Source organism: Physeter macrocephalus, chromosome 4, assembly GCF_002837175.3.
Source record: "Physeter macrocephalus isolate SW-GA chromosome 4, ASM283717v5, whole genome shotgun sequence".
Classification (NCBI taxonomy): Eukaryota; Metazoa; Chordata; class Mammalia; order Artiodactyla; family Physeteridae; genus Physeter; species Physeter macrocephalus.
Genome location: NC_041217.1, coordinates 21,881,393 through 21,904,543, shown reverse-complemented (window position 1 = coordinate 21,904,543; position 23,151 = coordinate 21,881,393). Strand labels below are relative to the sequence as shown.

At 47.4% G+C, this 23,151-nt stretch overlaps 1 protein-coding gene across 4 annotated transcripts in view; it reads left to right on the top strand.

The window, feature by feature from the left end:
• Positions 1 to 23,151, top strand: part of SUSD4 (sushi domain containing 4) — a 135,621-nt gene that overhangs the window by 95,429 nt on the left and 17,041 nt on the right. For all 4 annotated transcript variants that reach the window (XR_008617026.1, XM_055084043.1, XM_024130558.2 and 1 more), the window contains exons 4-5: positions 1,516 to 1,689; positions 6,144 to 6,332. Coding sequence is in view for 3 of the 4 variants with exons in the window: in XM_055084043.1 (XP_054940018.1) it covers positions 1,516 to 1,689; positions 6,144 to 6,332 (363 nt within the window). In the remaining variant the exon portion in view is untranslated. The remainder of the gene's footprint in view (positions 1 to 1,515; positions 1,690 to 6,143; positions 6,333 to 23,151) is intronic.

Genomic DNA, 23,151 nt, shown 5'->3' with positions numbered 1-23,151 from the left:
GAGCTCCTGGGACATGCTCTTTTGGAAGCTACCCAAGTTCCCAGCTCCCAGAGGTATCCTCAAGCCAGCCACCTGCATCAGGGTTCCCAAGGCTCATCACCCCAGAGCTAACCGTTCAAAACTTAGAGGAACTTGAAGGCCAGACTTCCTATTAATACTATTCCAACCTATTCTGGATTCAATAGGCTTTGGGGAGTGGCTGAGAAACGCACTGAGAAATTTCTGAAGGAAGCTTCTATGATCATCAAAGTGCTGTTTTTAAATTTTGCCTTCAAAAAACTAAGAAGCAGCAAACTGGAAACATAACTCATCTACCTAACTCTAAAGGAAGAAATAAATAAATAGCTCATGCTTGCAAGCATATATGCATGTAACATCAGAGACTTTAAAACAGGAGATGAAGAGAGACACATGGTGAACAAAGTGACTTAAACCGGATGAGACTGACATGTACACACTGCTGTATTTAGGGTGAATAACCAACAGAGACCTACTGTAGAGCACAGGGAACTCGGTTCAACATTCTGTAATAATCTACATGGGAAAAGAATTTGAAAAGATACATATATACGTATCACTGAATCACTTTGCTGTACACCTGAAACGAACACAACAACATTGTTAATCAACTCTACTCCGATATACATTTAAAAAAAAAATTAGACGGGATTAGTTGGGCGGTGTTTAGAGGGGGAGAGGCCAGAAGGAGCAGGATCCCAGCTTCCCAGCGCAGAGTGGAGTGGCCCGCAGGGGAAGCTGGAGCTAGCTAGAGTTAGAAGCGGATAGTTACGATTGATTAGTTTTATTGTCTCTTTGAATCATTTTGTTGCATGATTGGCCCCCCAACACCCTTCTCCTGATGCCGGTCGCCTCTTTCCCTCCCAGCCACCTGCATTCTTCTCTGACTCCATTTTTCAAAGGCAACAGTTGCTTTCTCGGAGTCTTTTGTGATATTGGCAGTAGTATGTGCCGCTCTATTTATTATCTTTTTAAAAACAGATAAGGTGGATGGGAAATGCTAATAGCAAATGCAGCCCCAGCTCGGCCCCCTGCTGTTGTGCAGAGCACATTTTCTTATCAGGCCCAGGCCCTCGGCGCCACAGGCAGAGGACCAGGCAAGAGCAGCCAGCCAGGCTGTTTGGTGCAGTGCACGGTCCACAGACACAGCCAAGTGGGCAACCAGCTAGATAGTTCAGGTGAATCCCCAGCTTCGGTCTTTCTTCACTCGTTTCCGAAACTGCTTGTAAGCTCAACTGTAGAGGGTAAAGTGTCGCGGGCAGAAAACAAGGTTCCTTTTGGACCTGGACCTCGGCACCTCGACCCCTCTTCCTATTTCTCTGCGAAGCAGGCTCTGCAGCTCCTGTTGCTTTTTCTTGGGACCTGAGTCTAGTGATAAATAAGGAACCATGTATCAGATCGCCGTGTAGGTTGAGGCCAGGTGTGAAAATAAGAGCTTTCTGTGAACCACAACTGTTCGAATTCCAAAAATAACGTATCCTTTTTACGCAATTGCAGATTGCCGCATCCCGCAAATTGAAGATGCCGAGATTCATAACAAGACGTACAGACATGGAGATAAATTAATCATCACTTGTCATGAAGGATTCAAGATCCGGTACCCTGACCTGTACAACATGGCTGCATTATGTCGTGCTGACGGAACGTGGGACCATCTGCCCATCTGTCAAGGTACGGGGCTGAGGCTGTGGTTCTCAGCTCTTCTTTCAGACTTGACTGTGGAGTGTGTACACGTTTCTCTAATAGGATGACAGGGGGAAACACAAAGCCATGCACACCCCATGGTTCAGCTGTACTGCACTCTGATCACCACAGCTCTGTGTTTGGAATCTTCCCACAATTCCCTGTGCTTCTCTCCAGCTCTCTACACCCAGCTTTAAAGTTTAAATGGGAAATACCTTATTCTTTAGTGTGTTGGATGTCTCCTTTATTCTAAGAAACCAAAAGTCGTTGCAGAATTAGGAGCCTTGCAACTGGGCTGTGAACACAACGATGAACTATTGTATATTTGATGGAAATAACAGCATTTATACTGATTTCGGTTGTGGTGCGAATATATTTAAAGCCAGTCTTACAGAGGCTATTTTCTCTTAATAATGTTATCCTTTTTTATAATGCATGAGGAGCAGAAAAATAATCAAATTCAAATTTCATCCAAACCATACGATGCATATTTATCCTCTTGCGTTTTTTAAATTTGCTTGGGCCGACACAGAGGGCCCCCTGTTTGTGAAAATAAGCCCTCGAGTTCCCATTAATTCTGATTTTATTTTTTGACACGTGACTTGGACCAAAGGACTAAGAAACCCATGCATAATTCATAATCCAATGGGAGAAGGCTAGCAATCTTCTTTACACCAAAAGCACTGACATGTTGAAGTTGAGACGGATGTCAACTTTCTGCCTGGAAATCATGACGGGCAGACTCTGATATTGCTCTGTGCACCCCATAGTTGGAAATAAATCATTTCCTTATGTGAGAGTTTAAGAGTCACGGCCCCTTGAAGAAACAAAGGCTTCAGGATTAGGAGGACAGAGGCAGCCCAGGTCCTCACCCTCCTGCATTTCTCCCCAGAAGCTTCTGGGTTGTTTAGCATGTTATGTGTTACATTCTTAAAGGACACACATGATTTATTTATACTCTTAGAGACTCTCCACAGAATCAGCAGCCGGCTTTTAGGTGGGGCTGTTTATCCAAATGAACTTTATTAACCATGGATTCGTTCCAGTCCTGCGGCGCTATCCGAGTAACGGCCAAGAAAATTATTTCAGACTCCAACCCCTTCTCGCTCTCATATTTTCCACTTGTCTTTCGGTTCTCCCACCCTTTCAATTTCCTTTTACATCCCTTAAATACAGTACGCTTCTTTAGGAGTTCTTTTTATCCCAATGATTTTTTTTAAATGCCTTATGGTGATAGACATCTTGGGGTGTCATTGTCACAAGTTCAGGTGCAGGCTTGCCTCTTGCTCTGTCTGTGCCCTCTTGCCCCTCCCCTCTAGCACCCCTTACTAAATTTCAGTCATATACCACCGCTTCGATGTTTTTTGCAGCAACAAAAGAGCTGACCGGCCGCTCTTGAAAGGTGTGCTTCTTCAAACAGCAATACAGCCCACAGCCCACCTTCAGCCCTCCTCAGAGCCCTCGATCCCCACAGAGGAGATGCCCCGGTCTGGACCCTGGTACCCCCCTCCAGCCCCTGCACCTTGCCGTCCACCCGCGTGGGCACAGCAGGGTTGCTTTAGACAGCCTGACACCTCTCGAGCCCCCAGGGGGTATATAATTGGCCCTTCGAGTGACATTTCATCCTGTAATTTTTATTTGCACCTATAGATCCAGGGGCTACAGCCTGAGGAACCGTCTCTCTATTATCTTGAAGTGCAAATAGAAATCACATTCAACTATTGAGTCGAGGCCAGTTTTCTACTGTATTTTTAGGACAGGCTGTCCTCCAACCAAGAGTGGGCATAGCTTTCCTCTGATTGACTGCACGTGTTCCAACCCCTTTCATCTCCTTTTGGGGTCGGAAGTGGGAACCGTTCCAAGGCCATTTTTTCCCCAGAACTTTGTGTTTTAGAGATCCATGTCCTGACGCTTCCTGCTCCCTGTGGGTCAGAGTTAGTTTTTTACTTAGGGGATGCAGTTTATCCACATGGGTAGCTTAGAACCACACTCCTTCCCAGAAGGAGGCAGGGCCACAGTCACGTGTGCCCACACATTGGAACCCTGCTCAGGGCTCTAACACATTCCCTTGTTGGTGTTGATTTGCTTATCTTTTTTTTTTTTTCTCAATTATTGATCCTGTTTATGTCTGATTGCCAAAGTCCCTTCACACATTTCACTTTTGCCATGAACAGTGTCAGTTTTCAGCTCCGAAAAAGAAAAAATCCTTTAAGACCATTGGGACTTCCCAAAAGGATGGCTGGGCACCGTGCGTTTCTGATCTGGTCCATCCTGAGTGTGGCTTGTTCCGGGCAGGGATCTTTGGGGTCTGTGGGGTCTGCGGGGCTCCAGGGCACCAGGATGCAGCAGTACAGGTTGACCCTTGACGGCCCCAGAGTGAATGCCTCCTACAATCTGCACCCCTCACTGTGGTGTCTGTGTCTGCTCTGATACAGACACAGACACCACAGTCTAAGGCGCCGACCCGAGCAGCTCGCTGAATACGCAACTCTTCGACGCTTGTATCGTAATGTGTCACAAAGTCATCTTAAGAGAGGAGTTCCGTCATCTGCTGCAGTGCCTGCGTGATATAATTTGTGCTTGGTGATTGGAAGGGAAAGTAGGTTTTTCCGTTTTCCATTATTTACTTCACACACAATTAGTTCTCCCCGGGAAGAGCCCGGCTCTGCAGGGTCATTATTCCCTCCAGTGAAGCTGCTGAAGCCAATAAGAAATTCACTGATCACAGCAGATGCCACACCAAGTGGGCTGCTGTGCCACTGGGAATGTTCCACTGGGCTGCACAGGCTTCAGGACAAAAGGCAGCTACTGTTGTACAGAAGTAGGGATCCAGGCTTCATGCTCACTCATATGGCACACAGAATTCTGTGCATGGTCCACAAACTCGCTACAGCACGTCTGCTCAAAGCCTGGGGCCACGGCAACAGCACCCGGAAACCTGTAGCAGTGCAAATCCTTGAGCTCCACACGGACCCACTGAACCAGAAGCTCTGGGTGTGTGGGCCAGCAGTCCGTCCTACAAGCCCTCCCTGGGTTATTCTCAAGTTTGAGAACCGCTGCGTTACATGTTACTTTCCTATTTCACCTAAGACAAAATGGGATTTTCAAAACTTTCATTGCACTACGTCAGACAGGTGTCTGTTCCATTATCTGCTGCCGTGGAACCCAGTTTGCCTCCTAACCTTCTCAAGCTGCCCACCACCACTGCTGAAACAGGAAATAGTCCCTCTTTCCTCTGTGGCACCTCAGGGGTTCTCAGCCCTGATGGCACTTTAAGATTACGTGGGGAGCTTTAAAAAAGATAGGGGTGCCCAGGCTGGATACCTACGTGGGCACAGGTCTGGGCATTGGTGTTTTAAAAAATTTCCTCAGGTGAAAAGGGAACCCTCCTACACTGTTGGTGGGAAGGCAAGTAGGTGGGGCCACTGTGAAAAACAATATGGAGGTTCCTCAAAAAACTAAAAACAGAATTAACATATGACCTAGCAATCCCCCCCATGCATCTATCTGGACAAAACTTTAATTCAAAAAGATCCGTGCACCCCAATGTTCACAGCAGCACTGTTTATAATAGCCAAGACATAGAAACAACCTAAATGTCCATCAACAGATGAACGAATAAGGAAGATGGGGTACATATATACAATGGATATTACTCAGCCATAAAAAAGAACGAAATAATGCCATTTGCAGCAACATGGATGCAACTAGAGATGATCATACTAAATGAAGTAAGTCAGACAGAGAAAGACAAATACCATATGATATCACTTATATGTGAAATCTAAAATATGACACAAATGAACCTATCTATGAAACGGAAACAGACATAGAAAACAGACTTGTGGTTGCCAAGGGGGAGGGGTTGGGGGGAGGGAGGGAGTGGGAGGTTGGGATTAGCAGATGTAAGCTTTTATATACAGAAGGGATAAACAACAAGGTCCTACTGTATCACACTGGGAACTATATTCAGTATCCTGTGATAAACCATAATGGAAAAGAATATAAAAAAGAATGTATATATATGTATAACTGACTCACTTTGCTGTACAGAAGAAATTAGCACAACATTGTGAATCAACTATACTTCAATGAAAAATAAATTAATTAAAAAATTTCCTCAGGTGGTTCTAACATGCAGTCAGGGCTGGAACCACTGGCTAGGGGTGTCCCAATCCTCAGCTCCACCTCCCGTTGCTACTTCCCTACTCGTCTGACCCTCTCGATGCCACTTGCAACTATAAAAGCAAATACCTGCTTCAGAAATAGAATAGGTACATAGATAAGGAGGTCTGAGCATTTAAGACCAAAGTGTGCAGTCCTCGGAGGCCATGCCACGTTTACAGCGGGGGAAACCGAAAGACGTATAGTGCTTTGTCTTTCAGGTGACAAAGCAAAGATGACCACGTGAGACACTTCCCTTTTTCTTTCCCACGTCGCAGGCTGCCTGAGACCGCTCGCCTCTTCTAATGGCTATGTGAACATCTCCGAGTTCCAGACCTCCTTCCCAGTGGGAACTGTGATCTCCTACCACTGCTTTCCTGGATTCAAACTCGAGGGGTCGGAGTATCTTGAGTGCTTACACAACCTTATCTGGTCGTCCAGCCCACCCCGGTGCCTTGCTCTGGAAGGTATCACATCTTATTCTTTTGGAAGTTGAATTTTGGCTTATTAAAGTGGCTCTTTCAATAGGAGGTAAAGAGCTGACAATTATGGTCAGCAATAACTTCTGTTCCCTGAGTACACATTGCTTGCAGAGGCAGCAGGCCTGATCATCTGCCATGAAGCAATACTTACAACCAGACATAAAACTGGCTTCCCCCATTCTCAGGCTTCAAGGGGATGAAAGAGAAAAGTTTCAAGGGTCAAAGGTTACGCTGCAAAATATTGCAAAGTTAAATGAAATGTCTTCAAAAATTAATTTTCTCTGCACCAAACGAGAACAGATTGTATTATGGCATCATTAATCTCACCCCTCATTTTATTGTTGTGTCAGTGTTTCCTCCTATTTCTATTCATTTTATGACTTGGCTCTAAATGTTTTGCTGCAAGCACACACTTGGAAGACTGAAACCAAGAGATCTTTCCTCCTTGTTTTTGTTAAATTATATGTGATTATTTTTGAGTGTGGTTCACTCAAGACCACTAATCAGTAGTATGAAATGGTCGGGGTGGGAGGTGGTCAGAGCATCCACTGCTGGAATCAGGCCAGTGTCTATAGAGTCTATAGAAACTTCTCCCAGGCAAGCTGGGCATGCTGGCTCAGCCCTCACTTTAATTCAGGTCTTGAAATTATGATCGCAGGGAGCAAACACCGATTTACTTCTTGGCATCTGAATACAGTAGGCGGGAGGGGGGTCTATACGGGGAGAGAAAAAAATGAAAGGAAATCTCCAATCAAGAGCCCCTCCAAAGCCCATCTGGAGCTTTTCTTGGGAAACAAATCAAGACACAGTAGAACGTAGAAACAAACAAGTTCTTACAAGCACCGTCTGCCTCCACACGTGCACCTCAGTGTGGGACGAGGTCAGGTTAGGAGGTGTGTTTATGGGGGGTGACAGCCAGAGCGATCAGAGGTGTCTCCTAAGGAAGACCATGGATTGGCTGGGGCCATGGAGCCTCCTTAGAGAGAAAGGAGGAAGGGGTGGAAGGGAGGGGAGCCTGGCGCTTGAAGGAGAGAGAATGCCAGCCGGGGCCGTCAGTGGTGCTCTTCTCCTAGGCTGGTAAGCGGAACCCCCGGTCGCCCCTACTTCCCACCCATCCTAAATCTGCTAGGGGGTCAGAGCCCACAGTAGAGAGAGAGAAACTACAGGACACCCAGTTAAATCTGAATCTCAGATAAACAGCAAATAATTTTTTAAGGTGAACATGTCCTAAATATTGGATGGGACTTACTCATGGTCAACAAGTATTCTTTGCTTATCTGAACTTCAACTATAACTCGCTGTCCTGTATTTTCATTTGCCACGTCTGGCAACCCTAGCCTAGAGGGATAAAGGTATCCCCTCTGTTTCCACTGGGAACAGCTTTTCTGCCATCTGGACACCGCTGGCCAGCGTGGTGAGTGTGGGCTGCTGGTGAATGGGGGCTTTTCTGGTTCCTGGAGGTTTCTCCCTGCTCAGATAACCAGAACTAGAGGACCTGTTAAAGGTATCATGTTACAATTATATCAATGTTAAATGCTATTTTCAAATCTTTTCAAATTCAGTTCAAACACCTTTCAAGCCGTCATATTCTAAGCTTCATTTTGAGACTTTGAAAGCAGTTTTTCTGGAGCTTAGGGACTATAATGTGAATAAGCATACAACAAAATCTCACTTTAAGGGGCAGTGAGCTAAGGTTATGAACAGGAAGCCGTGACAGTTAGTTTGTGAGACCCTTAAATGCTACCCTGGCTAAAGGCACCAGAGACATGATTCTAAACTGAGAGAGGCAGAGAGGACTAAAGGGTTTTTTGTCTCAAGACTTGATAGAAGCTGGGTTAAAATAAAAGGTAAGGATCCACGAACAAAAAGTATCCAGATGCACCTGGGAGTTGGTATTTCCTTAACTCTAACTTGAATAGTGTATCATCTTTCTCAAAGGCAGTGCCTTATTTATGCAAATTGTCAAAGGGTATTCAACGTAGATGCACTGTCCTGAGGGAATCTACCCACCCCTTTAATATATCACCCACGGCCCCCCATCCCCTCATTTTTTCTTCTGTCTCCCTGAGCACACAATTTGATTCTTCTTGATGGCAGAGTGAAAACTATCGCACTGTGCTGTGGAATCGTGACGCTCTTGGGGGCTTTGAATATATTTTAGGGCGTTCTGACCCCTGATATGACTGGGTCTGGACAGCTGTGCCATGGAAGCCTTTCTCTGTGAGCTTTTTATCCCCTTCCCTTTCCTGTCTCCCTGTTAATCCATCAGTCCATCACATGTCACTGTACCTGTCACTTCAGTTCCCTCCACCCCTCGAGCTCTTTTATCTAACCTGCCACAAGCCTGGAGATGGGATCACCAGGATGGTCATGGAGGCGCGTAGGGTATTGATTAGAGTATGGGTTGGCATCAGACTGGCTGAGTTCACGTCCTGAGTCTCCTACTTAATCAGTTTGACCTGGGGCAAGTCACTTAGCTACTATCAGCCTCTACTTCCTCATCTGTAGAATGCGAGAGATGATTATACCTGTGGGACTGCGAGGGTCCAGTGTGATAACAAATGTAACACATTTAGTGAAGTGCCGGGTGCACAGTAGGTGGTCGACCAAGTGTCCATCATTATTATTGCTCTTAGACTTGTGCACAGAGTCACACTAGATGAGAATCTGGGCATGGCTGCGTGAACGAAATACCCAGGCTTTTATGCATTTACATTGCAACATCGTTTTGGTTGTTCAGAGGAGATTTTGGTTACTTGCATACTTTTAACTGTGTTTGTATAAGATGAATACCAGATAATGGGAGGAAGTACTGAACAATAATAATGATTGCCAGTAATCTTGAGAGCTTACTATGTATCAGAATGTTTGACAGAGTATCTCATTTAGTCCTCCTGTTGCCTTTGTGAGACAAGTACTGGTTTTTTTTTTAATGTTTATTTGGCTGTGCCGGGTCTTAGTTGCGGCACACGGGATCTTTTTTCTTTTAGTTGTGGCATGCGAACTCTTAGTTGCGGCATGTGGGATCTAGTTCCCTGACCAGGGATCCAACCCGGGCCCCCTGCATTGGGAGCGTGGAGTCTTAGCCACTGGACCACCAGGGAAGTCCCAGACAAGTACTATTTTTAATCCCATGTTACTGCTGAGCAAGCCCAGGTTTCTAAAGATTCAGTAACTCACCCAAGGTCACACAGTTAGTGAGTGGGGGAGTGGGGACTCGAACAAGGGTCTTTGCCACTTGAAAGCTCATGCTTCATCACTAAGGTGCATTATGTAATTATGCATTATCTAATTTGTTCTGATTTCTTCACAATTAGATATTTTTATAGCCTTTTTTTTTTTTTTTTTTTTTTTTGCGGTACGCGGGCCTCTCACTGCTGTGGCCTCTCCCGTTTGCGGAGCACAGGCTCCGGACGCGCAGGCTCAGCGGCCACGGCTCACGGGCCCAACCGCTCCGCGGCATGTGGGATCTTCCCGGACCGGGGCACGAACCCGCGTCCCCTGCATCGGCAGGCGGACTGTCAACCACTGCGCCACCAGGGAAGCCCATAGCCATTTTTTTCAAAGCGTCAAAAAATGTAAAACAGTTATCACACAGGAAGGGATTTGTTCTTCTAGTCCAGTTCTCCTCCCTGTAGAAATCCCAGCTGCAGGGGGCCGTGAGGCCGGGTGGCAGAGAGCACTCCCCGCTGCCCCGCACATGCCCATGAGTCACCCCGTTACAACAGAGCCTCGCTTCAGCCACTGGGCTGCGCAGGGCTTGTGTCTCCTCTCGCAGACGGGGCGACTGACACCTTGAAGGGTGGCGTGACTTGTCCACGCTGGCCACCCTTGGCCGTGGCTTCTCCCACTACATGGTGTCCCCTCTCCCTAGTGGCATGGAGCAGGCTTTGCTGGTGCCAGCGTTGAGTGGCAGCTGTCACACTCAATGTCAACAATCCCATAACTGAGGCCTGGCTTCATGAAGGACTTTATAATTTGGAAGGAGAAACTCTGGCAGCCTCACCAAAGGTGGCAAGAATTCCCAGGCCCAGTAGGAAGGTGTGGGTGACGTGTTTCAAAGGCCTGGGGCTGTGGCACCTGGCTTATTGAGTGGTATGACACCCGTCTTCTGTCTGTTTTCCCACAGCCGGGTTGTGTGGGGTAAAACACCTGAAATCACAAAATCTTGGACCACAGTGTTGGCTACGTCATTTTAAAATACATAAATATATAAATTTGAGCCTGGAAGGAGCCCCATGGGTTTCTACGTGCTGGTCTTTCTCGCTGTGGGTCTGCGTGCTTTTCTTTATCTCTATGTGTCTTCATGTTTTCCATTCTCACGTCGTCTTCATCTCTGAGGCTTTCATTTCTCTCTCTTTCATACACACACACACACACACACACACACACACACACACACACGCATTGAATCCAAGAAATCTTTTTTTAAAAAAACAAAAACCTTTGACGGTGAATGCGGGCATTTTCTCATTTGTAAGTGCTAAGAACTCTGTTTACATCGTCAGCCGTGTTTATTGGACAGCTGGTAGGCACAGAGCGACACCGAATTGGGCTCTGGGGAATTACAGAGAAAGAAAAGGACATCATCCTTTACTTTGAAGACCTTACAGTCTAATGGAGAGAACAAGATGATAAATCCCGTTACCCAGAGACTAGCGTCATCACAGACTGCACCGCGTATGCCCACAGCTACCTTAACCAAAGGGCGCGTGCGTGCTTCTGCATTTGCAGTCAAATGCTCTACCCCTGAGCTATACCCCCTACATTTGGAAAGAGTGAAAGGAAAGTTCTGGTCGGTGGTATCGCAATTGTAAAATGAAAATTTCTGTCTGGGGATCTATGAGTTTTTGTTTCTTTTCCCTGAAGGCCAAACAGAAGTGTGTTTTTTTGTCTCTGCTTGGGCTCTGGGAAAAGAGAAAGAGTCTAAACATCTTACTCATTTGTAAGGACTGTGCATTTTGAAGCTCTGTAGAGCTCAGTAGCCAAGGCAACATGCCTTAGTGTGTGTGAGGGGTGCCGGCCCAATGGTTTGAAGGTGGAGTATAGGAGGATATCGAGGGGCATAAAAATAAGCAAACGAACCAAGCATGCAACAGACGTTACAGGCAAGGCTGCAAAGACACATGTCTAGGAAGTGGTACTAACTCCCCAGAATCCCATAGACACTCTGATGTTAGGGCTGCAAGGGATGCTGGCTACAGGTGGCTGCAGAAAAGTGCTCTTTGTCTGCATGGGGAAGAACCATCCAAAAGCCTTCGGTATCGGAACACTCCGTTCACATTCAAGTTTTCAAATGTCCGGGAAGTAGTAACACGGGTGCTGGGTATCTGTTGACAGGAATTCCTGGGAGCAGGTTAACGACAGCAGAGTTCACATGACTGCATCTTTGAGGCAGGTAGCAAGGGCTGGGAGGACAGATGGTTGATGCCCAAACTTGGAGTTTTTAGTCCCTGGTTGTGACCTCCCCACTTAAAGATTCCTCTGTTTCCCAACCATTAAATTAGAGGGCTGGATCCTCTAACCAAAAGTCCTTCTTTCGATAGCCTCTGGGGAAAAAGATGGGATCAGATCTAGAAAGGACCAGTCAAACATTTAGTGAGATTAGAGTTTGAAAAGAAAGAAACCCAAATCAGCGGTATATGCTATTTTTTTTTTTTTTTTTTTTTTTTTTGCCGTACGCGGGCCTCTCACTGTTGTGGCCTCTCCCGTTGCGGAGCACAGGCTCCGGACGCGCAGGCTCAGCGGCCACGGCTCACGGGCACAGCCGCTCCGCGGCATGTGGGATCCTCCCGGACCGGGGCACGAACCCGCGTCCCCTGCATCGGCAGGCGGACTCTCAACCACTGCGCCACCAGGGAAGCCCGGTATATGCTATTTTAAATAAATGCCTGTGAGATTCATGTATGCGTTCAGTAAAAATTTTTATGTTCGTATGCCAAGTATTTTGCGAGGCACAGAGGATACAGAGGCAAACTAGTGACATGAGGTCTCTGCCCGCTGGGCTCACCCATCCCATGTGTAGTTCCTGAAAGTTCACTCTACACAGGTGGGGCTCAGTTCCGAAAATTCCATTTCTAAGTTTCCAGGGCCTTTGGTGGTAGAGAAGATTGTTACCTACTCTGAGGCCGCCTGGAAGGGTTCCCAAGGGGGTCTCTATGGTTTTGAAGGAACTGGGGAGGGTGAGCCCCTTTTTGCTGTGTTGGATTGTCTGCCAGATGGTGCCTGGGCTCCACTCCAAAGGCAGCGGGAACACGGGCTTCCCAGGAGGACCATGAGCGTGGACCCCGGGGCCCAGGAGAGTTTGTTGTGCTTGTGTGTTTGCTTAGCCCAAACAGAGAAATAAATCGCTCCAGGAACCGTAGGGGCCTACGGTTTCATTTGCCATGACTTAGGCGGGGGCTTCCCCAGTGCTGACCTTTCAACAGACTTTCTCAGCTTCATGGCTGGCATTTCTCCCAGGAACAAGCAAACCTGACCTCATTAGAAGCTGAATATCCAAGACGTTTTGTTTTTAAATCCAATCAGTCCCCACACTCAGAATGCCCAAAGTAATTCCCAGCCCCCACCCCACCCCACTCCCCCGCCCCTTCCCATCCATTTCACCGCTCACGAGGTCAGAGATGGAAGCTTAATCAGTTTCAGATGCAGTTACAAGGAAAGGCAGCAGCGAGATTTCCTAAGAACCTAAGAGTGCCCAGGGGTCCTTTTAGGTCTGCATCCTTATATAAGAAAAGAAGGAAAAATAAGAAACTGAAAAATCCTGTTTGGTCAAATGTGAAATTACTTGAAAGGTTCCAATTTGGGATCAAAACTCAAAGCCAGTTTGGACGGGGTGGGTTCCCAGCTCCTGAGCGGCCTTTTCAGTGTGCTTTGTTCCCTGGTCAAAACTCATTTCTGGTACAAGAGGCTCCCGGAGGCAAAGGCGCCGGCAGGGATCTCTCTCCAGGAGCCCTGCCTTCACGCAGAAGCGCCTCGGGACTTTAAATGAATCCTGTGTAGGAACAAGAAAGAGAGAGGAAGAACCCGGGCCTCCTCAGAAAAGACCTGCCCTGCGTCTTATCCTGGGCAGATAACACTCAAAGGAATAATCACAGCCTACCCTGTGCCAAGGTGGTTCCCATTTCACAAAAGGAAAATACGAAGCACAGAAAGGAGTCCAGGCCTGGTCCGAGGAAGTTTGCTGTAAATTATTGTCCGTGGTGAGCTCACGTGTCGCCATGTCATCCCCTAAACCAGAGTCAGACGTGCTCCCGTGGAGCTGTGTCCTTCCTGTTGCCATGTCTTACCAGACAAGCAAAGGACAGTCAGGTCTCTCGCGCCTTCCTGCCCAGCCATCCTCGACCACAAAGTGGCCAACTGGACCTCTTAATTAGCTGGAAACTTCTGTATTGAATCTTAAGTCAGTCAAGGGAAACGACAGAACCAAGTCACAGCGGGATTTATTGGTGCCGATTTGGGACCATTGATCATAGAATTCAGAGCTTAGAAAGCCTTAGACATCACCAGTTTACCTTTCCCCCACCCTATGCACTGCACCCTGGCACTCCCTCTGCAGAAATGAATCAGTAGCGCTGGAGATGAGTGGATTTGTGCGAGGTCGCGCGGCGCCTGGGAGTGCCAGCGAGGTTCCCACCCCTGTACCCTGGCTCTGGCACCACCGGACTGCCTGAACGTGGGGGGCCCAGGCCACTCATCTTCTCTGCCTTCCTCACTTACATTCTTGAACCGGGAGAAGCAGATCAGAAGTTTATCTTCTTAGGAGCAACTCCAAGGTAGAGAGCACCTTGTTCTTCCCTGCATTCCCCTGGCACGTGGTATATGTACTCATCAATGTGTAGCTATTGTAACTAAAGCCTCCTTTGACTGTTTGTGGATGCCTGCTCCAGGCCAGGCCCTGTGGAGGCACCTTTAGCACATGATCTCTCAATCCTAACGAGCGTCATGAGAACTAAGTGTGGTGCCAATGGCAGATGAGGAAACTGAGGCTCAGAGAGTCTCCCCCCTTTCCCAAGGTCACCCTGCTCACAAGCGGTGCAGCAGGGGGCCCCCTGAGCTCACACTTTCTACCCACACTGCCCTTCCAGGCACTCCTAGGACCCAGAGTACCTGCTGGAGATTAGGGCCTGGGCTCTAATCCTAGCTCTGCTGCTTGCAGAGAGTCCGTTTCGTTGGATGGCAAGGGAGGGAGTGGAAAGCGCTGATTTCTGAGGCTCTTTCCTAGCCGCCACGTTCCTTGACTCTGCTCTGAACCAGAACACACCGATCCAGAGAGGCCATCCTGTCCTACGCTGGCTCTGGGAGCAAAGCAAAGGGAGAGTTTCTCCCCTGGACGACTGCTGACGGTTTCCCGGAGGCTCGTATTCAGTCAGCCCGTGAGCCTTGGTCACCAGTAGGCAACTGGCAGGGAGAGGAAATAGATGTTTGTTGGGGGTCATCTTGGTACAGGGCACTTCACTTGCCTTTTTTTTAGCTTTAAAACAACTCCAGGTATTATTATGCCCCTCTTCACTGACAGTCAGCAGGCTGGTAACGTGGCCTCGGGGAGTAAATTGCAGAGCCAGGATCCAAAAGATTCAAAAGATCCAGCCCTGACCTGACTCCCCAGCTGTGCTTCTTTTCCTGCCCCTGCTGGCTCCTGCGCGAGAGGCCAGGTCCCTTGCCTCCTGAATAATCCGCTCAGCTGCCGGTGGGCCACTTTTTTCTCTGCTGATGTTCCCTATAACCTGGATTTTTATCATGTAAGAGATCTTAGAGGGAGGAGGAGGATACACTATATGATTTGGCCCAAGCTGCACTGCATATAATGTCGGACAACATGGGAACTTTCCCTTCCTCCCTCCCTTCTCTCACTTCCTTCCTTCCCTCCCTCCTTCTCTTTCTCCCTCCTTCCCTCTCTCCCTCCCTCCTTCCCAGTTAGGACTCTGGTACCAACCAGAGATGTACTAAATGCTGTGGGGCTATTGCCATTAGGAATTCAAGTCCTGCTCACCAAAACTGGAGTGATAATAGCAGGGACCCACTGGTCACCCACAGCCACCCAGGCCTCCCAGCATTCAGAGGAGACCAGCTGGCCAGGACCAGGGTCTCCATCAGTCTCTCCTGGGCTCTCAAGCTTCCTGCAGACTCACCCGTGATCCTGCCAGCAGCTGAATCCAAATGAAATGGAGTCAGCAGACAATGAAGACAGGAGCAGTGAATGTTCTTTTTTCTCTCTTGTTTACTCAGTGTAGCAGTGGGGCCTCTATATGGGAAGAGGGGGAGAGGGCTTCTTTATCTGCTTATCTGACCCTATACCCTTCCCTTTCCTTCTCTTCCCAATGTAAGAGGATTATACAAGACTAGGAAATACTTGGCCGGGTGGTTTTGTCCTGTCCTCAAGGCTCAGACCCCAGGGGTCCCTAGGAAGCCAGCAGGGTCCAAGGTAGCTTTGTTCCAGCTGCCTCACCTCCCCCCGCCGCCACGGCACTGTTTTACATACTTGCATCTCGTGTTCCCACTTAAGATTTATTTGAAGAAAGAGCTTCCCAGTGCAAAGTATGAAAATCATTCATCTAATTCTGCCTCCTTAGAAACTTGAGACCAGAGAAATGAAGTGATTTGCCAGGTCATAGCAGAATTCCATCTCCTCAGACGCCCAGCCTTCAAGTATGGCTAGTTTCGAACCCTCATTAGGCACCCAACTTCCATCAGTCAAAGTCTTACGGGATTTCCCCATCTTATTCTCAAAAACAAAAGACTCTTCAGTTCCCCGAAGACAGATGTGTTCCCTGGGCCCGGAAAAGAGGAGATCTCAGGTCGTCCCCCTGTCATGTGTCAGTGACGTTGGCTAGGGAGAAGCCCTGTCTGAAGCAACGTGGAGGTCGCTTTGTGAACTGAAAATGTCTTCTGCCATCTTGGCACACGTGTTAGGGCATCACATCCTCTCCTGTTTCCTGGCAATGAAAATGCCTGTATCCGGCACTGTTTGTATTACAGCTACCTTGCCTGTGACCCTCATGGGGTTTTTTTATTAGAAGAAAACGCAAACTAGCAAGCAACCTTGTTAATTTATTGTTCGCAAGCAATAGTAAATTATTCTAACATTATTTCCATGTACTGTTCATACATTACAGCAGAGTGATTACCAGAAAATAGCCGCCTGCATGTCATAGCAGCATTTCTGAGGGATTTTCCTCAGAAATTTTCCTCTCTCTATTTTCTTTATACAATAAGTAATTGCCGCTGTAGCACTTCCTCTTCTTGGGCACACGTCTCTCTTGTATTCAAGAGTAGATTGTGCCATGGCATCAAGAAGCTTCACGATTCTTTTCTTTTTTTCTTTCTTTTTTTTTTTTTTTCTATATTGAATCCAGAAACACTAAGAAATCCTAAGAAAACCAAGAGACCTTGTTCCTACTTTTCAAGTGGAACCAAGTTCTCAGGCTTCCCAGCTACTCCATTATAGGCTCTTATTCTCTTGAATTGTATGACTCCTGATCTGATAGATGGCCCTGAACTCCCCCTCATCCTCTCTCTCCAGGCCTGCTGTTTGCCAGCCGTAGCCCCTCGGCAAGCTCTGCCCACCACCTTGCTTTCCTTTTAACCTCCTTGGAAACACGTAGCCATCAACCCTCCGGCTCTCCTAGGATCATCTTTTTTTTATTTTTTTTTAACCTCATTCAATTGCAGAGGTTTTACGTTGACATCAAAGAAGACAACTGATTCCTTTTCCCACCAAAGGTGGCAGAGTTCCGGACTGGTTTCTCTCACCAAATCAAGGAAAGAAGAGAACACCAATGGGGGACTTGGCTAACCGCCCCCCCCCACCAGTGTACTGTCACGTTCAGAGATGGGATCCCACCAGATGGGCTCGGACCCAACTTCTCCCAAGGCCCCTACCCCTCAGCTCTCACCCGGGCAGGCAGCCTGTCCTGGAGCAGATTCAGGCCCCAGGGGGACACAGTGGATCTGAAGCCAGGCACCATCACTCATGTTTTTATGGAAATGATTCCCGGTTGCAAGGCACAGGGGTGGGATTGAATCCTCGGAAAGGGAATAAATCGGAAGCCCCCTCATGCTGTCGAAACCCTGCGTCAGATTGTGTCAATAGGGATGCTACAAGTTTTCTGCAGTGGAAGCCACTCGTATAAAACAAGACTCCTACACGCAAGCTTCTCCTGGGGTCAGCGTTCTGAATTCGTCTGAATTCCAAACCTTCCATGGCAGAGAGATCTGAGATCTTTCACCCCTTTTTTTGCAGGCCAGGCTGGATTCGAGGGGACAAGGATGTGGGGACCAATCCCTGTCAGCCACCGCGTTCATGGTTCTCACCAAAACGTATTTCTGCTTTGCCTTGTAGTCTCCTCATATTTTTGAAAAGCTCACAGGCGTGCAAGCAGAGGTCTTTATTTTGTGATGTTTAAATGTCAGGTCAGTGAAAGGAACGCACAACTAAGCAACTGCAAAGCTGCGGCCAGTGGTTTGAGCCACTGGCTCTGCCGAGAGGGTGGCTTCATCACGCTCGGAAAATAGATGGCTTGTACAAAAAGGAAAATCTTGGTGTTTTTCCTTAAACCCTAGAATATCTTCTCCATCCCTGCTCCAGGCAGGATTTATTTCCTTCTTTCCTCTCTGGAAAGTTAGATGACCTGTATTTCATGGTAATAAAACCTCTTGCAATCAGGTGCAACACAGAAGGTAATAAATCCCTTCAGTCCCTCACTGCCTTTTACAGACCCAGAGTCACCAGGAAGTGTTCGGTAGGGTGGCTTGGGGGTCATTCCTCCCCAGTTCCCACCCCCAGCCCCACTTTTCTTTTTCTTTCTTTTTTTTTTTTTTTTTTTTGGCCGAGCTACTCAGCTTTCGGGATCTTAGTTCCCTGACCAGGGATTGAACCCGCACCCTCAGCTGTGAAAGCACCAAGTCTTAACCACTGGACCGCCAGGGAATTCCCGCAACCCCACTTTTCTTCACGAGCAGTTACCAGAGTTCCCTTTTTTCCCTAAAGTGATTCGAAGTCTGGGAAGATAGGCAGGTAAAATGTTCGCACCTGTCTGTGTCCGTCTTGGTGTCTTGCATCATTCTTTTTTTTGTTGTTGTTAGAACCTGTAACATAATATCTGTGTTCACAATCATTTTCTCTTTCTGTACAGGAGGATTTTTTGTTGTTTGGGGTTTTGTTTTTGCAAAAAGATGGTGCCCGACTCTAAATTGTGCCCAGATTTCTGTGAAGTCAAAGCGCTTAGCGGAGGTGGCCCTTCATCTGATCGCTCCTCTTCCTCCCAGTACCTGGGGCTCCTGCTGAGAAGTCTAGGACTTTGCTCACATGCTGGCCAGTTTGTTCTTCAATAGATGAGAACCTAATGCATTTTCTAACGCCATCTCTTCCCCTCATGGGAAGGGAGGTAACAGGTCCAGGCATTAAGGTGGTGGAAACAGCTGGAATTTTAAAGAAGCCAGTTACACTGGATTTCAGATTTTAAAACTAGTCCTTAGCTCAGGAGATCGCAGGCAAACAACTGTGCCGACATCAGTCTGTATTTTCATGCCATAAATACCTTATTCCAAGGGAAATTTTTTTGAATTGGGAAGAAAAGTAAATTTATAGGAAGCTAGGAAGTTAAGAGTTCTATAGACAACCATGACTAAAATTGCGTGTAAGAGGACCCTTAATCCCCCATGCTACTTGACCTTTTCAAAGATCCTGTGGTCCTTGGAGTTAACTGTGAGTGACTCTCTACTGTCCCCAAAGCATAAGGCTCCCCAACGTGGTTTCTGCCGTCACCACCCAAAGAGAAGAATGGTATCTCCCCAAGGAGCTCTTAAGGTTCCAGCCCTGGGATGCTGTCCTCCTGCATTGCTTTTATTCCATTCCATCCACTAAAGCATAGCTCATGAAATAACCACTTTCATGTAAAACGATTCTTTTTTTTTACTTCACTTTGAGGAAACCTTGGTGTCTGGTTATTTCAGCGAGACATTCTGACATTAGCCAGGAAACCCTCCTGTTCTAGTCGGTTGCTTCCCTGTGGACCTGGCCCAAGTGCTTGGCCACTTCCTCCCAGGCCAAGGATAGACTCATGGTGTACTAGTTTCCCAGCACTGCTGGAACAAAGTACCACAGGCTGGTGACTTAAAATAAAATTAATGTCTTCTCTCATGGTTCTGGAGGCTAGAAGTCCAAAATCCAAGGGTTGACAGGACCATGTTCCTTCGGAGACTCACCTTCCTTCTAGAGGTGGCCTTGGCATTCCTTGGCTTATAGCTACACCATTGCAGTCTCTGCCTCTGTCATCACGTGGTGTTTTCCCTATGAGTCTGTGTCTTCACATGGCTATCTTCCTTCTGTGTGTCTCTTCTCTTATTATAAGGATACCTATCATATTGGATCAAGGGCCCACCCTCCTATAATATGACCTCATCTTCACTTTTACATCTGCAGTACACCCAGTTTCCAAGTGAAGTCATATTCACGGGTAACCTGGGGTTAGGACTTCGACAGAACTTTTGGGGGAACACAACGCAACCCACACCACGTGCTCCCCTTGCCTTGGCTCGAGAAGAAGCAGATGCTTCTTGTGTCTTCCTAGTACCTCTTGTGTCAGGTTTAAAGGACCATCTTCAAAGCTTCCCAGATCTCTGCAGTGTGGGTGTTGCTATTCTTTTGCAGGTGATGGAAACTAAAACTACCTCAGAAAGAGGTTAAAGGAAGTGCCCCAGGTCACATAGCTCCAAAGTGTTTGAGCCAAGATTTGAACCCAAGAAAATGCTCTTTGCACTATGTAAAGTTGCCTGTAGGCAACTTCCATTAATCCACTGATGTTATGTCTTCCTGGCTTTTCTCACACTCTCTCCTTTCCTGCTCTTCCAGCTGACTTTTCCCCTTTTTCCTTTTTTCATTGTCCATGACTTCTAAGCCAGTAGTTTTCAGATACATTCAGATGTCAGAAAAGCATGGTACTTTTCACAGAATAGCAAGTTTTTTCTTTTCTTTTCTTTTTTGCGGAACACTAAGGAATACTGTGTAAGCCTTAGAAGCACTTTTGCTAGCAGAAAACATAGCTGTGTATTTTCTATGTACAGTATGGGACCATACACATAAGTGTACACATGCACATACATGCATGCACTCACACTCAGCTAGGAATAAAGCATAACCACTTGCTTTCCATTATCATGAACTTAGTACTCAATTATTTATTCCCTCATTTGCTAGGATTTGCTAACAGATAAGATTGAGAAGGCACAAGAAATTTAAGAAAAAATTTATGGGAGAAAAATTTGAAGTTCGGAAAATCAACGCGTTATGTATTAATATCAGTGTAGTGCCTTGGTCCAGTTTGTGCAGAAGGAACTTAAGAATTGCTGGAATACACTGGCAACATTTTATATTCAGCATGCTCTCGTGGGGAAGGGTTTGCTGATTGCAGGGAAAGGCAGGAGACACCTGCTCTAAATGCTCCCTTCCTTGTGGGCTTTCTTTGTTAACTTGTGGGACACACACCTTTTTCATCTTGAGGCCCCGATTTCACTCCCTTTCAAAAAATTAAGATGCCCCGGTTACCGTCAGGCATTCCATCTGTGGGAATCCTATTTGAGAAGATGTTCACAGGCATCCGAACACTTTGACACCACAGATGTCTTGTGATTTATTTTCACATCGTGGTGAGTGAGGCTGTACCGGGCTTAGCCCCTGGTGCTTGAGTCACTACAAAGAAGGAAGGACACCTCATTGGTACCCAGAAACACGTGTCAGAGTAAATCACGGTGTTACACCTGCTCCCTCACCTGTGTGCTCCTCTGCGGCTTCACTGTGTCTCCAAAACTAGGCACAGTTTGGATTTCTTAAGTGAAGCCGTATTTTTTTTTTTTTGCACTGAAGTTTCACAGTCGTCATCAGATGCATCGTGTGTTCCTTCAGGGACACCCTAATGAAACCCGTTTTTTTTTTTTTTGCACTGAAGTTTCACAGTCGTCATCAGATGCATCGTGTGTTCCTTCAGGGACACCCTAATGTGGTGACTCCAAGATGGAAAGCAGATCAGAGCCCCTCCCTGGGGGCTGCTGGGTAATATTGATCTTAAATTTGATCTGTCAGCACATCTCCATACAAGTCAACACCATGCTCCATCAGGCCTGGAAATAAGCAAAGGCCCAGCCTTGTCATCATTTGCTTCCTTGGGTGGACACATTTATTGGCCTTCCGTGTTGTTACAGCAGAACAAAAGTGGAAAATGTTATGTGCTGTATAATGTTTATTGATTTTCCCTGAGCTGAAAGCAAGGTTTTGGACGTAGCCTTGGAAACAGCTATGATTTTGGCATGGAGGGTGCCAGGCAGCTTCCTGTAATCATTACCCAAACTTAGATCAGCCTGGAGACAGCCAGTGGGGGCAGCGGCAGTTTAATTATTAGAAGCCAGCAGAACTCCTGAAGGCAGAGTTTTGGCTGGTTCTGCACGTGTACAGAGCAGCGCCCGTGCTCTTGGCTCCCAAGAGGTGCTCGGATATCATGCTGCTGGTATTGAGATGATGCCTTTGGACTTGAGACACAGACTTGCTGGCTTTCCCACTACCTTCCCGTGCTCTGCCAGGCCAGCTGAGGGCCAGATTCTGGCATTAAGAGCGAGTTTTCTCTCCTTGTCACCGCTGAGCTCAGCTGCAAAGCTTCGTCGTGGTCTGGGGCAGCGCTTCTCAGACTGGACCGTGTGTGTGAGTCACCTGGGCATCTTGCTAAAATGAAGTTCCTGATTCAGTAGGACTTGGATGTGGCTTGAGATTATGCATTTCTAACAAGCTCCCGGCTGATCCCAAAGCTGAGGGTCCATGGACAGCAATGAAGGGCCTCGTGGAAGGTAAAGACTCTGACCAGAAACCGTGGCAACTTAATTCTCACACTCGCTCCCCTGGATGTTGTAAGCCCTCCATCCCAGCAGGTGGAGAATGGAGGGAGATTCATCTCCCCAGCTCTCAAGTCTGACCACCTAGGAGAATCACCTGGGGAGCTTCAAAGACCTGGCCACACCCAGGACCCCACCCAAGACCAGGTGGGCAAAGCTCCCCAGGTGATGCTGTGTGCAGGGTTGAAGGACCACTGACTTAAATCACGAAGATGCTCCTCAGATGTTAAGATGTTAACATGGCAGGGAGGGTGGGTGCCTGTCATGGCAGCAGTGAACTGCAGGAAAGCGAGTGCTTTGCTGATCCACACTGTATAGCGTAGACCCGCTCCTGGGAGGAGGTTCCCAAAAATGTATAGTGGCTCAAACAAAACAGAAGTTTATTTTCACGAGTGGAATTAGTGAGTGTGGGTCAGCCAGTGCCTCCTCTCCACCCAGTCATTCAGGGGCCAATGGAGCCTCTGCTGTTTTTCAAGGTGCAGCTTCTAAGGTCCTCTTGGGAGGTTGTCTCATTCTAGAAGCTTGGAAGAATTCCGTGCATCGGGTCTGGAGGAGTATTTATCACTTCTGCTCACATTTCATCGACCAGAACTTAGAGGAGCAAGGGACACTGGGCAATGCAGACAGCTCTGTGCCCAGAAAGAAGAGGGGAACGGGATCGTGGGAGCAGCCAGCAGCCTCCAGCACCAGCCCTGTGGGGTGGATCTGGGCACACAGACTAAAGAGCCAGCTCCTTCCTACACGAGGACCACCCGGGGGGCCGCAGGAAGCTTTGGAAGACTAAGAATGGAAACACGCAATCCAAATACCTGGGCTCATGGCTCAGAAGGATTAAAAAAATAATTAGAGGGGGTAATGTTTTACATTCTTCTGCCCCCCCCCCCCCGCCAAAAAACTTTTGTGAATGTTCACGCAGCCCACAGAC